This window comes from Scyliorhinus canicula, chromosome 8 (assembly GCF_902713615.1).
Source record: "Scyliorhinus canicula chromosome 8, sScyCan1.1, whole genome shotgun sequence".
In the NCBI taxonomy this organism is placed as follows: Eukaryota; Metazoa; Chordata; class Chondrichthyes; order Carcharhiniformes; family Scyliorhinidae; genus Scyliorhinus; species Scyliorhinus canicula.
In genome coordinates, this window is record NC_052153.1 from 183,241,781 (window position 1) to 183,256,500 (window position 14,720).

General features: G+C 46.3%; 1 protein-coding gene across 1 annotated transcript in view; it reads right to left on the reverse strand.

Moving 5' to 3' along the window:
• Positions 1-1,219: 1,219 nt before the first annotated feature.
• The window catches only part of LOC119969940 (keratin, type II cytoskeletal 8-like), a 31,394-nt gene continuing 17,893 nt past the window's right edge, over positions 1,220-14,720 (reverse strand). The window contains exons 3-5 of the mRNA XM_038803908.1: positions 4,310-4,344; positions 2,028-2,047; positions 1,220-1,291 (exon numbers count right to left, since the gene is read on the reverse strand). Of these exons, the coding sequence (XP_038659836.1) occupies positions 1,220-1,291; positions 2,028-2,047; positions 4,310-4,344 (127 nt within the window). The remainder of the gene's footprint in view (positions 1,292-2,027; positions 2,048-4,309; positions 4,345-14,720) is intronic.

A 14,720-nucleotide genomic window follows, 5' to 3' on the forward strand; every position in this document is an offset into this window, starting at 1 on the left:
GATAGTGTGGAGGGTTGGGTCTGCGAGGTATTTGGGTGGTCAAATCTCTTGGCCTGGAATGGATGGAGGTTCTAGGTCATACGAGCTAAAATGGAATACTCTCAGAATGAGACCCCCATCGTTTCCCTCAGGTTTCCATCAGTCACTTGTCCAAGGAGCTGGCTGGAACCTGTGGCTTTTAAGATACAAAATGTTTATATGGTTCTCAATTTCTTTTTTAAATCAGGAGGGGTTCTGATGGAGTAACCGAGTAGAAATTGTGGCATGAGCAGGCGGACGATCGTGGTTGAGGGTAATGTGAAAAGAACCACAGATTAAATTAGGAGAATTTTTCACTCTGCTTCATGTTAGAAAGGATGATTTAGTGTCAATGCAGTGTCGTTCACTATAGCCAATAATGTCCTTTTTGAGATTGAGTGACCTTTGAACTGACTAAAAACAAACTCTGGCCCACTGTCTTTGACGATAGTCTCTGACAAACTCCATTTTGTAAACAACTTGTCTAGAGTGTCAATAACCAAAGTGGTGATCATGGACTTGTAGCCACTCCCTGCCTTTGGCTGTGTAGAATGTGACCTGTCTCGGGTGATGTTTTTGTAGCCTACTGGAATTGTGATTGTTCCCAAAACTAGAATAATTCAATTGTCAAGTATGAACAGTGTCTGTCGCGGGGAGAAGGTTGTGAGAAATGCTAATGGAAGGGGTGGCGCAGTGTGCAAGGGACCCCGGTTCAATTCCGATCTTGGGTGAATGTATGGGTGGAGTTTTCACTTCTTCCCTGTGACTGTGTGTGGTTTTGTATCACAGTTGAGGCCAAAGCATTGTATGTTTTCAAGAAACAGTTAGATGGCGAAGGGGATCAAAGGATATGGAGGAAAAGCGGGATTTGGCTATGGAGTAGGATGATCAGCCACGATCATAATGAATAGCGGAGCAGGTTCGAAGGGTCGAATGGCCTCCTCTTGGTCCTATTTTAAACAAGGGGCTGGTTTAGCTCACTAGGCTAAATCGCTGGCTTTTAAAGCAGACCAAGCAGGCCAGCAGCACGGTTCAATTCCCGTACCAGCTTCCCCGGACAGGCGCCGGAATGTGGCGACTTGGGGCTTTTCACAGTAACTTCATTGAAGCCTACTCGTGACAATAAGTCATTTTCATTTCATATGTTTCTATAAGGTAGCCGTAGATTTAGTGTGGTGCTGTGCTACTGAACCAAACTTTCTCAAGTCACCTTTTTCCTTTGGTCCCAAGTCCAAATTTGCAGATCCTGCAGCTCCATGTGCTTACAGTAACTCTGGGAAAATCATAACACAAGGAAGATAATTTGGCTGCTTGACCCCGCTCCACTATTCATTCTGACTGTGACCCGAACCCAACTTTCCAGCCTCACCACCTCCATTAATCTTGACTCACTTCTGGATCAAAACTCTCTCCCGCTCAGCCTTGAATATATTCAGTCACCCAGTCTGCTCTCTGCGGTATAGAATTCCAAAGATTAGCGACATTGTGAGAGAAGAATTCCTCGCCATCCCTGACTTCAATGGGAGACGCCTTGGGCGGAATTCTCCCATCGGGAGACAAACAGCCAACGCCGGAGTGATACCCGGAGTGTTTCACTCCGGCGTCGGAGGCTGCTCCTCGGCCCCTATTCTCCCTCCCCCCCCCCCCACCCCCAGGGGGCTAGGAGCAGCAGTGCGTGAATCTCGGGCGCCGGGCCTTGATGCTTGCGGCGCGCCGGGAATGACGTGGCCGGCGGCGCCTAAGTGACATCAGCCGCGCATGCGCAGGTCGGCCGACGCCAACTCGCTCATGCGCGGTTGCCGTCTTCCCCTCTGCTGCCCCGCAAGACATGGCGGCTTGATCTTGCCAGGGCGGCATGGCGTGATTCGCTTGGCCCTCCCGCGATTCTCCCACCCGGCGTGGGGTGCGGAGAATCGCGCCCCTTGTTCTGAAACCGTGCCCCATGATGGGAAGCATCCTCGCAGAATCCACCCTGTCAAGCTCCTGTTATGTTCTCTATTCTGCTTTACCTGGATGGCTCGGATGCGTACTGTTGAATAAAAAACAGAAAGCTTTGTTATCGAACAAAACTATAAATTTAATTACACTACTAACTAAGATTTGTTCAATTTCCTAAAGTAGAAGGTTATTATATAAAACTATGCTATCTCTAACTTACAGAATTCTCAAGTATACAATTGCTCGCTATGCCTGACCCTCTTCCAGCTCTCTACTAACTCTTAACTCCCAGAATGTCCAAAGTCAGATGATATTTATATAACTGTTCTGCGGTTCCCTCTCGTGGTAACAAGCATTATCATTAACTTGTTAACTCTTTACATCCCAGTGAATAATAATAATTGTTTATTGTCACAAGTAGGTTTCAATGAAGTTACTGTGAAAAGCCTCTAGTCGCCACATTCCGCGCCTGTTCAGGGGGGCTGGTACGCGAATTGAACCCACGCTGCTGACACTGTTCTGCATTGCAAGCCAGCTGTTTAGCCCACTGTGCTAAACCAGCCCCTAATAATAACCGTTTATTGTCACAAGTAGGCTTCAATGAAGTTACTGTGAAAAGCCCCTAGTCGCCACATTCCGGCGCCTGTTCAGGGAGGCCGGTACATTTCATTCCAGCTCCCTCGGATCTTATATATTCCAATAGGGTCACCATTCTTCCTTCTGAACTCCAAGGAGTGTGGGCCCAACCTGCTCAACCTTTCTTCACGAAACACCCTAGTCATCCTAGGAATTACCCTAGTGGACCTTCTCTGAACCGCCTTCAATCCCTACTTAAATAAGGAACAGTACTCTTGATGTGGACTCACAGATGCCCTATACATTGGCAGCGAGCCGTCCCGTCTTTTATATTTCATCTCCCTTCTAAAAGGCCAAATCCACCAAAAGGATGCACCAATTCCTCCATTGATAACATGGATGGAGATATTTCTCTTCAGTTCCGGAGGGCACAGCAAAATAAATCAACATTTAATAAAAAGTTATCTACTGTTTCAGTTCTAAGGTCATGACATCTCAATGGATGGCCTGAAAGCTGATTGCCCATCAAAGCAATAGGCCACCACCCACAGCCAATGATATTTTGACCACATATTGACAGGGAAACTATGATGGGCGGTGTGAAGAAAAATCCAGAATCTAGGCGGCCACCAATGGCTAAGACTCACAATGCAGGGAGCCAAAGTGAATTGAAGGGTGATTGCTGAAACCTTTTTCTTTCTTTTGAATACCCAATGATTTATTTCCAATTAAGGGGCAATTCAGTGTGGCCAATCCACCTACCCTGCAGATCTTTGGATTGTGGGTGTGAGACCCACGCAGGCACGGGGAGAATGTGCAAACTCCACACGGACAGTGACTCGTGGCCAGGATCGAAACCGGGTCCTCGGCGCTGTAAGGCAGCAGTGCTCACCACTGCGCCACCGTGTCGCCCTCATGATTCCTGAAAGCTAAGATGGAGTACACTTTGAAACCCGGCTATCAATTTATAGCCCGTTCATTTTATTTACTAAAATAGTAGCTTTAGCATTTTATAAGAATCAAGTGAATGCTCCCTTGCATTAATTTTACCAGGAAGGTTGTGATAACGACCTGCCTGCTTCATTAGACTCAGCCGTGCTGTTCATCAAGATTCACAGTGTTGAAGATTTGGGCGTTCATTTGCAGCAATAACTGTTTATTGGAAATGCAAGCTGAAAAAAGCATTAATTACCCAGGACTAATCACCGTAATGAAGGAGATAAAGAAAGGCACATTTATCTGCATGGATTGCAGAGAAGCCGTGAAGTAAAAAGCTTGGTGCACAGTGATGCAAAGATCATTGGTTTCAAATTGAGCAAAGCGCTTATTAGTGGGTTAATAAACTGGAACTTTATAGCTGCATTGTCTTAATAATAATCTCTAATCAACACTGAATGTAATAAGGGATAGGTGAGTTGAAGAACCTAACAAGATCATTTTTCTGTCTGTCAATGTGAAATGTCTCCAGCATCGATAACTTAATCTGCTTCATTAAGTCTAGTTCAAATAATTATTAAGATTTTATGATGGTATCATGAACAGAGCAGCTAATTCCAAGTGTGTTATCCACCAGTGGGCTGCAGTAGGGGACAGTTTGAATGGGGTTGTGAATTAGTTCTTCAGTAATCCTCCTGTTGCACCATCTTATTATTTTTCTGTAGGATCTGTCAATGATATATCTAGAATTCCGGTTTTACTGAATCTCGAGGCCAGATTTGTCTTTGTTTGTTAATGATCCCATTGCAACAAGGGATATGGGCGAATACCCAGCTCTTACCTGTGATGTGCTTTTCTTGCAAATACCCAAAACACCTTTGGGAAAACAAAAAAAATAAACGCGAAATACTGCGGGTGCTGGAATCTGAAACTAAAACAGGGAATGATGGAAAACCTCAACAGCCCTGGCAGCATCTAACGCGACGGGGGCACAGTGGTTTGCACGGTTGCATCACAGAGCCGGGGGCCCGGGTTCGATTCCGACCTCAGGTGACTGTGTGGAGTTTGCACGTTCTCCCCCAAGTCTGCGTGTGTTTCCTCCAGATGCTCCAGTTTCATCCCACAATCCAAAGATGTGCAGGTTAGGTGGATTAGTCATGCTAAATTGCCCTTGGTGTCGAAAATTGCCCTTAGTGTTGGGTGGGGTTACGGGGATAGGGCGGGGGAGTGGGCCGAGGTAGGATACTCTTTTGGAGGGTTAGTGCAAATTCGATGGGCCAAATAACCTCCTCATACACTGCAGGGATTCTACGGAAACAGAGTTCATATTTCAAGCCCATTTGACTCTAAGTAAGGAGAGGGAAAGTATGTTGGATATTATCCTGGTTAAGAGGGGTGGAACAGCTGGAACAGCGATTGGTGAGATTGCAACACAGATGTGGCAAAGTTTAAGAACAAGTGGCAGATGGCCCAGTGGGAGAGTGTTTCTGCATTGAGACAAAAAGGTTTGGGATATAAAAATAAGGGGTCAAGATGGAGGAAAAATTAATAAAAATATTTCCAAAGGTGGAGGAGAAAGGTCACAGTCAAAAGTTGTTAACCTAAATGTTGAGTCAAGAAAGCTGTAACATGCCCAATTGAAAGATCAGTCGCTGCTTCTCCAGTTTGCTTTGAGTTTCACTGGAGCATTGCAGCAGGCCAATGATGGACCTGAGAACAAGGTGTTGAGTTAAATTGTTAAGTGACAAGAAGGTTGGGGTCATGACTGCAAACTGAGCCGAGGTGTTCCACAAAGCGGTCACCCGGCCTACGTTTAGTCTCCCCAATCTGGAGGAGCAGCGTATACAATAGACCAAATTGAAGGAATTGCAAGTGAAACACTGCTTAACCTGAAAGAAGTGTTTGGGGCCTTGAGCAATGAGGAGGTAAAGGGGCAGATGTTATACCTTCTGCGATTGCAAGGGAAGGTGCCATGGGAAGGAGATGAGAAGTTGGGAGCGATGGAGGAATGGCCCAGGGTGTTACGGATTGAGTGGCCCATGGTGACAGGGAGCCTTTTCATTCAAAGGTCTTTCTTAATTGAGATTTATCCCCCCCCCCCCTCCCCCCCCACCCCATACACCCACTTCATGGTTGACAGAGCACTCAACCAGGTTTGATCCATTTCCCACACCTCTGCCCTCACCCCTTCCCGTCCATCCCAGAACCACAATAGTTACTCTTGTACTCACTTTTCAGTCCACCAGCTTCTGCATTCAAAGGATCATCCTCCGCCATATCTGCAAACTCCAGCATGATGCCACCATGAACACATCGGTACCTCAATGACCCATTCAGCCCCACTGGAAAGTCAGATACAGCAGAGGTGGTGGTAGAGTGTCAACAGGAAAGTGCCCTGGGAGTCCTCAACATCAAATTCGGACCCCATAAATTCTCACGGCGTTAGGTCACATATGGGCAAGGAAATTTTCTGCTGATGAATCAACCGCTCAGCTGATTAATCATTACACCTACATGTTGAACACTACTCGAGGCAGGGGTACAGAATATACTCTGGGTGGGGGACTTCATCGTCCATCATCAAGAGTGGCTCGGTAATGCCACCACAGACCAAGCTGGCCGGGTCCTAAAGGACATAGCTGCTAGACTAGGTTTGCGGTGGGTGGTGAGGGAACAAGAGGGAAAAACATACTTGACCTCATCCTGCCAAACGACCTGCCGCAGATGGATTTGTCCATGATAGATCAGTGGAGATGACCACCACACAGTCCTTGTGGAGACAAAGTCCATTCTTCACATTGCGGACACCCTCCATTGCTTTGTGTGGCACTACCATCATGTTAAATGGGATCGACCTCGAACAGATCTAGCCACTCAAGACTGGGCATCAATAAGACACCGTGGGCCATCTTCTCCCCGTGTCTTCCTGAGTTTCCTCCAGGTGCTGCCGTTTCCTCTCACAATCCAAAGATATGCAGGATAGGTGGATTGACCATGATAAATTGCTCCTTAGTTTCCAAAGGATAGGTGTGGTTATGGGGTGCGGATAAGGCAGGGGGGGGGGGGGGGGCGGGAGGACTGATAAGCATGGGTGCGGTGTGTTTTCAGAGGTTTGGTGCAGGATTGATGGGCCAAATGACCTCCTTCTGCACTGTCGGCATTCTACGATTCTATGATCAGCAGCAGAAGAATTGTACTCAAACACAATTTGTAACCTGATGGCCCAGCATATCCCCCAGGCTACCATTACCATCAGGCCAGGGAATGAGCCCTGGTTAAAGGAAGAGTGGAGGAAGGCATGCCATGAGCAACAGCAGGTATGGAATATTGAGTTTTCAGACTGGTGAAGCTATAACACAGGACTACTTGTGTGCCAAACAGAATAAGCAGCAAGTGATGGAGCTCGACGATTCCACGACCAATGGATCAGATCTAAGCTCTACAGTCCTGCCACATCCAGCCGTGAATGGTGGTGGACAATTCAACAACAACGCACTGGAGGAGGAGGTTCCACAACTATTTCCATCCTGAATGATGTGGGAGCCAAGTATATCAATGCAACAATCTTCAGCCAGAAGAGCTGAGTTTACGATCCATCTCAGCCTCTTCTGGATGTCTCCAGCATCAAAGGTGCAAGTCTTCAGCTAATTCAATTCACTCCACCTGATATCAAGGAATGGACAAAGGCTTTGGATAGTGTAAAGGCTATGGACCCGGACAATATCCTGGCAATAGTACTGAAGACTTGTGCTCTAGAACTTTTGGACAGTTAGTCAAACAGTTCCAGTACAACTACCACAGCAACCCAGCAATGTAGAAAATTGCCCAGGTAGCTTCTGTGTGCAATAAGCAGGACAAATCCAACCTGTCCAATTACTGCCCCATCAGTTTACTCTCAATCATCGGTAAAATTTAGAAGGGGAGCTGAGTAATACCCTCCTCACAGATGGCCAGTTTGGGTTCTGCCAGGTTCACTCAACCCCTGCTTTGGTTCAAACATGGACAAAGCTGAACTCAAGGGGTGAGGTGAGAGTGACTGCCTTTGGCATCAAGGCAGCTTTTCATCCAATATGGCATCAGGAAGCCCCAGCAAAACTGAGATCCCCTCTCACTCTTCTAAACACCAAAGACTATAATCCTAACCGATTTAGTCTCTCCTCATACTTAGTCCCACCATCCCAGGAATCAGCCTGGTAAACCTTCGCTACAGCCGCTCCATAGCAAGAACATCCTTCCTCGGATAAGGGCACCAAATTGCACACAATACTCCAGGTGTGGCCTCATCAATGCTCCACACAATTGCAATAAAACATCTCTATCCCGATACTCAAAACCTCTCACAATGAAGGCCAACATACCATTTGCCTTCTTTACTGCCTGCAGTACCTGCGCATTTACTTTCAAAGAACAAAGAACAATACAGTACAAGAACAGGCCCTTCAGCCCTCCAAGGCTATACCGGTCATGTTACTGCCCTTGTCCAAAACCTTTAACAATTCCTGGAGCCGTATCCCTCTATATTCATCCTTTCCATGTATTTGTTGAGATGCCTTTTGAACGCCGTTAATGTATCTGCTTCCACAACCTCCCCTGGCAGCGTGTTCCAGGCACTCACCACCCTCTGTTTAAAAAACCTGCCTCACACATATCCTCTAAACTTTGTCCCCCTTAAATCTATACCCCCTGATGAATGACTCCTCCACCCTGGGAAAGAGTGTCTGCCCATCCACTCTATCCATGCCCCTCATAACCTTGTCGACCTTTATCAGGTCATCCCTCAACCTTTGTCATTCTAATGAAAATAGTCCAAGTCTACTCACCCTCTCCACATAGTTAACACTCTCCAGACCAGGCAACATCCTGGTAAACCTCCTCTGCACCCTCTCAAAGCCTCCACACCCTTCTGGTCATCTGGTGCTCAGAATTATGCGCAATATTCCAAGTGCGGCCGTACCAAGGTTCTATACAACTGCAGCATGACTTGCCAGTTTTTATACTCAATGCCCCGTCCAATGAAGAGAATCATTCCATTTGCTTTCTTGACTACCTCGTCCGCTTGTGTTGCCACTTTCTTTTTTTTTAATTGCTGTGTGCAGTTCTTTTTTTAAAATTTAAAGTACCCAATTCATTTTTCCAATTTAGCATGGCCAATCCACATACCCTGCACATCTTGGGTTGTGGGGGGCGAAACCCACGCAAACACGGGGAGAATGTGCAAACTCCACACGGACAGTGATCCAGAGCCGGGATCGAACCTGGGACCTCGGCGCCGTGAGGCTGCAGTTCTTCTCACTGAGTCATCGTGCTGCCCTGTGTTGCCAATTTCAAAGATCTGATGACCTGCACTCCCAGATCTCTCTGACGTTCTATATTCCTCAGAGTTTTCCCATTTACGGTATATTTCTCCTCCATGTTAGATCGACCAAAATGCATTACGTCACATGACCTCTGCCCAAATCTCCAACCTATCTATGCTTTGCTGTATCCTCAATACTATCTTTTAGCGACTGATGCATGAGGACACCAACGTCTTGCTGAGTACTCATTTCTCTGAATTTACATTGATTCAAATAATAATCTTCCTTCCTATTTTTGCTACTGAATAGGATAGTTTCCCATTGATCCATGTTATACTGTATCTGCCGTGCATGTGCCCACTCACTCAGCCTGTCCAAATCCTGCTGAAACATCTAACCATCCTCCTCACAGTTGACCCAACTTTGTATCATCTGCAAATTTGGAGGCAATGCACTTAATTCCCTCATCTGAATCATTAATATACAATTCACGCCACACAAGTGTCTGGCAATGACCATTGTTAAGAACCCTGCTGATGTTAACAGTGAGAGTATCCCAAAACCCAGAAGGGTAACTTGGAACATCGGTTCTTCATGGATATTTTCAATTTGGTATACCGTGAGAAAAATATGTGAACCAGGGAGGAAAAGTCCAGTCATTGTGTGATCCATTAATAAAGAATATTTATTCACATAAAAGAAAAAAAAATACAACAAGAAGGAGTATAACACACGTCAACACTTAGGTACACTAATAGCTATACACACATGGTATTACATGAAATTACCTTTTGGTTCCCAACCACCGACGTTCCTTGAATTCCAAATTGCCCCTTTGTTCCCAAACAAAATCCAATATTATACGACTAAACGGGCTAAATCCAATAGTTAATTACCATGTACAGATTATGTGGCCCAGTTTGGGAAATCAATCTTCAGTTTCAGCAAAGGCGAAATCTACTTGGTTCGAGTTTTGCTTTTAACCAGCTGCCTGTTTAGCAATAACTTGTTTTCGGGAGACCGTTTATGCAGCTGGGTGTGGCTGATGGTAGCTGTGTTTGTCTCTCTTTTTCCCCAGTCGTTGTGCCATAGATATAACATTCTTTCCCTTTGATGTTATCCATCTTGTGGAGTCGCTTTTCCGCGTACACGTGTCAATTTCCGTATCTGTCACTGAGGTAAACACGTGCTTTTCTCACTGATATGCTGATTCGCATCTCAACATCTCTTCAGGCATCTCCCTGTTTTAATTTCTAATCGTAGTTTTCCCAAATTTTTAACATCATCCCCAACAAGAGTGAACCTAACCATTCAATGGCATTACCTTCGCTAAGTCCCCCACTACCCTGGGAGTTACCATTGACCAGAAACTGAACTGGGCTAGCCATATAAATACTGTTGCTGCAAGGACAGGAATCATGTGCTGAGTAACTCATCTCCTGTCTCCCCAAAGCCTGTCCACCGTCTACAAGGCACAAGTCAGGCTTGATGATGGAATACTCTCCATTTGCCATGATGAGCACGGCTCCAACAACATTAAAGAAGCTCGACACCATCCAGGACAAAGCAGCCCCCTTGAGTGGCACTCCTTCCACAAACATTCCCTCCCTCCACTATTGACAAACAGTGGCAGCTGTGTATGCCATCTACAAGATGCACTGCAGTAACTCACCAAGGTTCCTTAGACAGCACCTTCCAAACCCACAACCACTGCCATCTGGAAGGACAAGAGCATCAGATACCTGGAAACCCCACCATCTGGAGATTCCCCTCCAAGTCGCTCACTGTCCAGACTTTGAAATATATCACCGTTCGCAGACCAAAATGCTGGAAATCCCTCCCTGACAGCACAGTGGGTGCACCTACACCTCAGGGGCTACAGCGGTTCAGGAAGGCAGATCACCATCGCCTTCTGAAGGGCAACTAAGGATGGGCAATAAATGCTGACCTAACCAGCGACGCCCACATCCCGTAAATGAATAAGAAATAAAATATAATCACTGGCCTCATCCCATCACTGACGGTATTTTATCAGAGCTGGGAGTGCACAATGTCGCCAGGGTACAGGATGAGGAGGGGTGCGGGAGGTGTCATACCTTGTGCCCACCGAACGTCCCCCAACCAGGGCACGCAATGCTCCCCCCCACTTTTTCCAACCCCCTGTCCTCCCAACCATCCCCACCCCACCCACCCCCTCACTGGGGCCTGACTGGCTCCAGTGATGATCGATGGTGGGCACTGGCTGCAATGCCAACAGTGGCCACCATGCATGATCTCGGCTGCAATCTCAGTACAGTGTTCATACTGTCACCGGGACTGAGGCTATGTTTATATGTACAGGTGTTTATAAAAGTCTCCAAGGTATTATTAACACAAGTGCAAGGCCTAGCCAAAAGTTACCTTTTAACCGTCATTATCAAACAGATTTACTGCCCTTTTATCAGATAACTGTGCGCAGTTTCATTTCCAGCTTTTGCCCATAAAACAATCGGGAACATAAGTAATTCATTGGCTGTGAAGGACTTTGGGATGCCCTGAAGATGTAATAGATGCTTCATGGAGAAAGTACTTTGTTTCCAATGGGAGTTCTTATCAATTCTGTTCTAAGTGCAACATTTTTTTTAACTGTGACAACTAGCCTCCCACCAGTCTGCCTTCCCAGTAGTCTCATTCTCTCCTGAAGCAATTTAAAAATAGTCTATTCCAATTTCATTTCTCTTCTTGTTATGGTAAATTGCACCTAAAAAAAACTAAACAGACTACAGCGTCACCTCTCAGTGAATGAACATTTGTTTCCCACGGAACAACTGCTGTTTTTTTTTGTTTGACACCGTCAATAGTGGCAACATTGACTTGTTTCTTGTGGTAAAATGCAAGAACCTTCCCTCCCTTCCCATACCTGTGGCCTGATGTACCTTCAATTACTACGAGAATGGTGAAACAATCTGTGGTGGTATGACTAGGAGGTTTACGGTACCTATCTGCCATTGGTGCAGAGCACTTGCTTCCCATTGGCTCAGGTCCGTCATGTGCCTCTCTGCTGATTGGTTGAGGCTAGTCATGTGACTGCTCACCCATTGGCCGAGAGGCAAGTAGTCCCGCCTATGAGGCGGGGTATAAGAACCCGTAGGACCCGGCAGTCGGCCTTTCTCTGTCAGTCGACTGCCGGGCACACAACTAGTTGATTAAAGCCTGATATTTGGAACTTCTTCACGACTCGAGTCCAATTGATGGTACATCACAGTCGAGGCTTTATTGCACAAGATGTTGTGCCACCTACAGCTGGAACCAGAATGGGAGCAGCGCAGGAGAGCAGACACTTTTATACTTTGCCTGCTGGAGGAGCCAGCAGGCTGGGATTTACTGTGGTACCTGTAATACAGCGGAAGTACCTTAATACATGCAATGTGTTACCAGTAGTGTTTACCACCTGGCCCCTACCAGATCAAAGACAAAGGACAACAGGCGCATGAGGGTGCCATATTGTCCAAGCTTCCCTCACATGCCATCCTGACGCTTCTCCATCATTGCCGGGACAAAGTCCTGGGACTCCTTACCTAACAGCAACACAAGAGAAAATTATGGAAAATTTCAGCAGGCCTGGCAGCATCTGTAGGGAGAGTAAAGAGCTAACGATTCGAGTGCGATGACTCTTTGTCAAAGCTAACAGAGAGAGAAAGTGGGACATATTTACACTGTGGAGTGACAATGAAAGATGAGTCATAGCCGCAGAAACCCAGGGAAATCGGGTGCTAATGGCCACAGAAAGAAATGGTAAAAGACAATTAAAATGAAATGGGATGAAAATAAATGGGTCGAGATGGGGTAGAGCTAATTATCTGAAGTTGTTGAATTCATCTCGATCCCATCTCAACCCATTTATTTTCATCCCATTTCATTTTAACTGTCTTTTACTGTTTCTTTCTTTCTTGTCTTTCTTAATATATATGTAACCCCCCCCCCCCCCATCTTATTCACCTTTCCTGACCCTTTCTCCTCTTTGCTTCCCCCTCCCCCTCCCCCCACATCTACATTTATCACAGTTCACCCTCTGATGTTAGTTTCTCTGCTGTTTGGCCTTTCACATCTTTTGTTCTCCCTGGGGACTGCCATTAACACTCTTTCCCCTTGGTTTCTGTGGCCATTAGCACCCGGTTTCCCTGGGTTTCGGTGGCTATGACTCATCTTTCATTCTCACTCCGCAGTATAAATATTTCCCACTTTCTCTGTCTGTTAGCTTTGACAAGAGTCATTGGACTCAAAACATTAGCTCTTTTCTCTCCCTACAGATGCTGCCAGACCTGCTGAGATTTTCCAGCATTTTCTCTTTCACTTCAGATTCCAGCATCCGCAGTAATTTGCTTTTACCTAACAGCAATATGGGAGTACCTACACCAGGTGGACGGCAGGGTTTTGAGGACATGAAGCTCACTACCACAAGGGAAGCTCGGGATGAGCAATGAATGATAGTGTTCCAGCGATTCCCACTTCTTGAGAATCTTTTTTTTATTCATACATGGGATGCGGATGTTACTGTCTGGGCCCAGCATTTATTGCCCATCCCTAATTGCCCTTGAACTGAGGGCCATTTCAGAGGACACGGAAGAATCAACCACATTAGAGTTATAGAGTCATAGGGATCCATAGCTCAGAAAAGACCCTTCAGCCCATTGTGACTGCACGGGTCAAAAGCAGCTACCTAACTATTCTAATCCCATTTTCCAGCACTTGGCTCATAGCCTTGTATGCCTTGTCATCGCCAATGCGCACTTAAAAACTTCTTAAATGTTATTAGGGTCTCTGCCACCCTTTCAAGCAGCAAATTCCAACCTCCCACCATCTTCTGGGTGAAAAGGTTTTTCCTCACATCCCCTCTAAATCTCCTGCCCCTTACCTTAAATATATGCCCCCGGCCATCGATCCCTCCACCAAGGGGAAAAGTTTCTTCCTGTCTACTCTATCTGCGCTCCTCGTAATTTTATACATCTCAATCATATCCCTCCTCAGTCTCTTCTGCTCCAAGGAAAACAACCCCAGTCTATCCAATCTCTCTTATAGAAGTTATAGAATAGAACAGTACAGCACAGAACAGGCCCTTCGGCCCTCGATGTTGTGCCGAGCAATGATCACCCTACTTAAACCCACGTAACCCGTATACCTGTAACCCAACAATCCCCCCATTAACCTTACACTACGGGCAATTTAGCATGGCCAATCCACCTAACCCGCACATCTTTGGACTGTGGGAGGAAACCGGAGCACCCGGAGGAAACCCACGCACACACGGGGAGGACGTGCAGACTCCACACAGACAGTGACCCAGCCGGGAATCGAACCTGGGACCCTGGAGCTGTGAAGCATCGATGCTAACCACCATGCTACCGTGAGGCCCTCAAGAGACCCTCTTCATAGCTAACATTCTCTAGCCCTGGCAACATCCTGGTAAATCGCCTCTGCACCCTTTCCAGTGTTATCACATCCCTTCTATAATGTGGATTCCAGAACTGCACACGATACTCTAGCTGTGGCCTAAGCAAAGTTTTATACATTTCCAACATAACCTCCCTGGTCTTAAACTCTATGCCTCGGCTAATAAAGGCAAGTGTACTATTTGCCTTCTTAACCACTTTATCCAGCTGCCCTGCTACCTTAAGGGGCCAGTGTACATGCACACCAAGGTCCCTCTGATTCTCGGTGCTTCCCAGGATCCTGTCATTCACTATGTATCCCCTTGCCTTGTTTGTCCTGCCCAAGCGCATCACCTCACACTGATCCAGATGAATTCCATTTGCCACTGATCAGCTCATCTGACCCGCCCATCTATATCCTCCTGTAATCGAAGGCTCCTCACTATTTACAACCCCACTAATTTTCATACCATTGTGAACTCACTGATCAACCCTCCTGCATTCATATTTAAATCATTTATAGAAACCACTCACAGCAAAGGGCCCC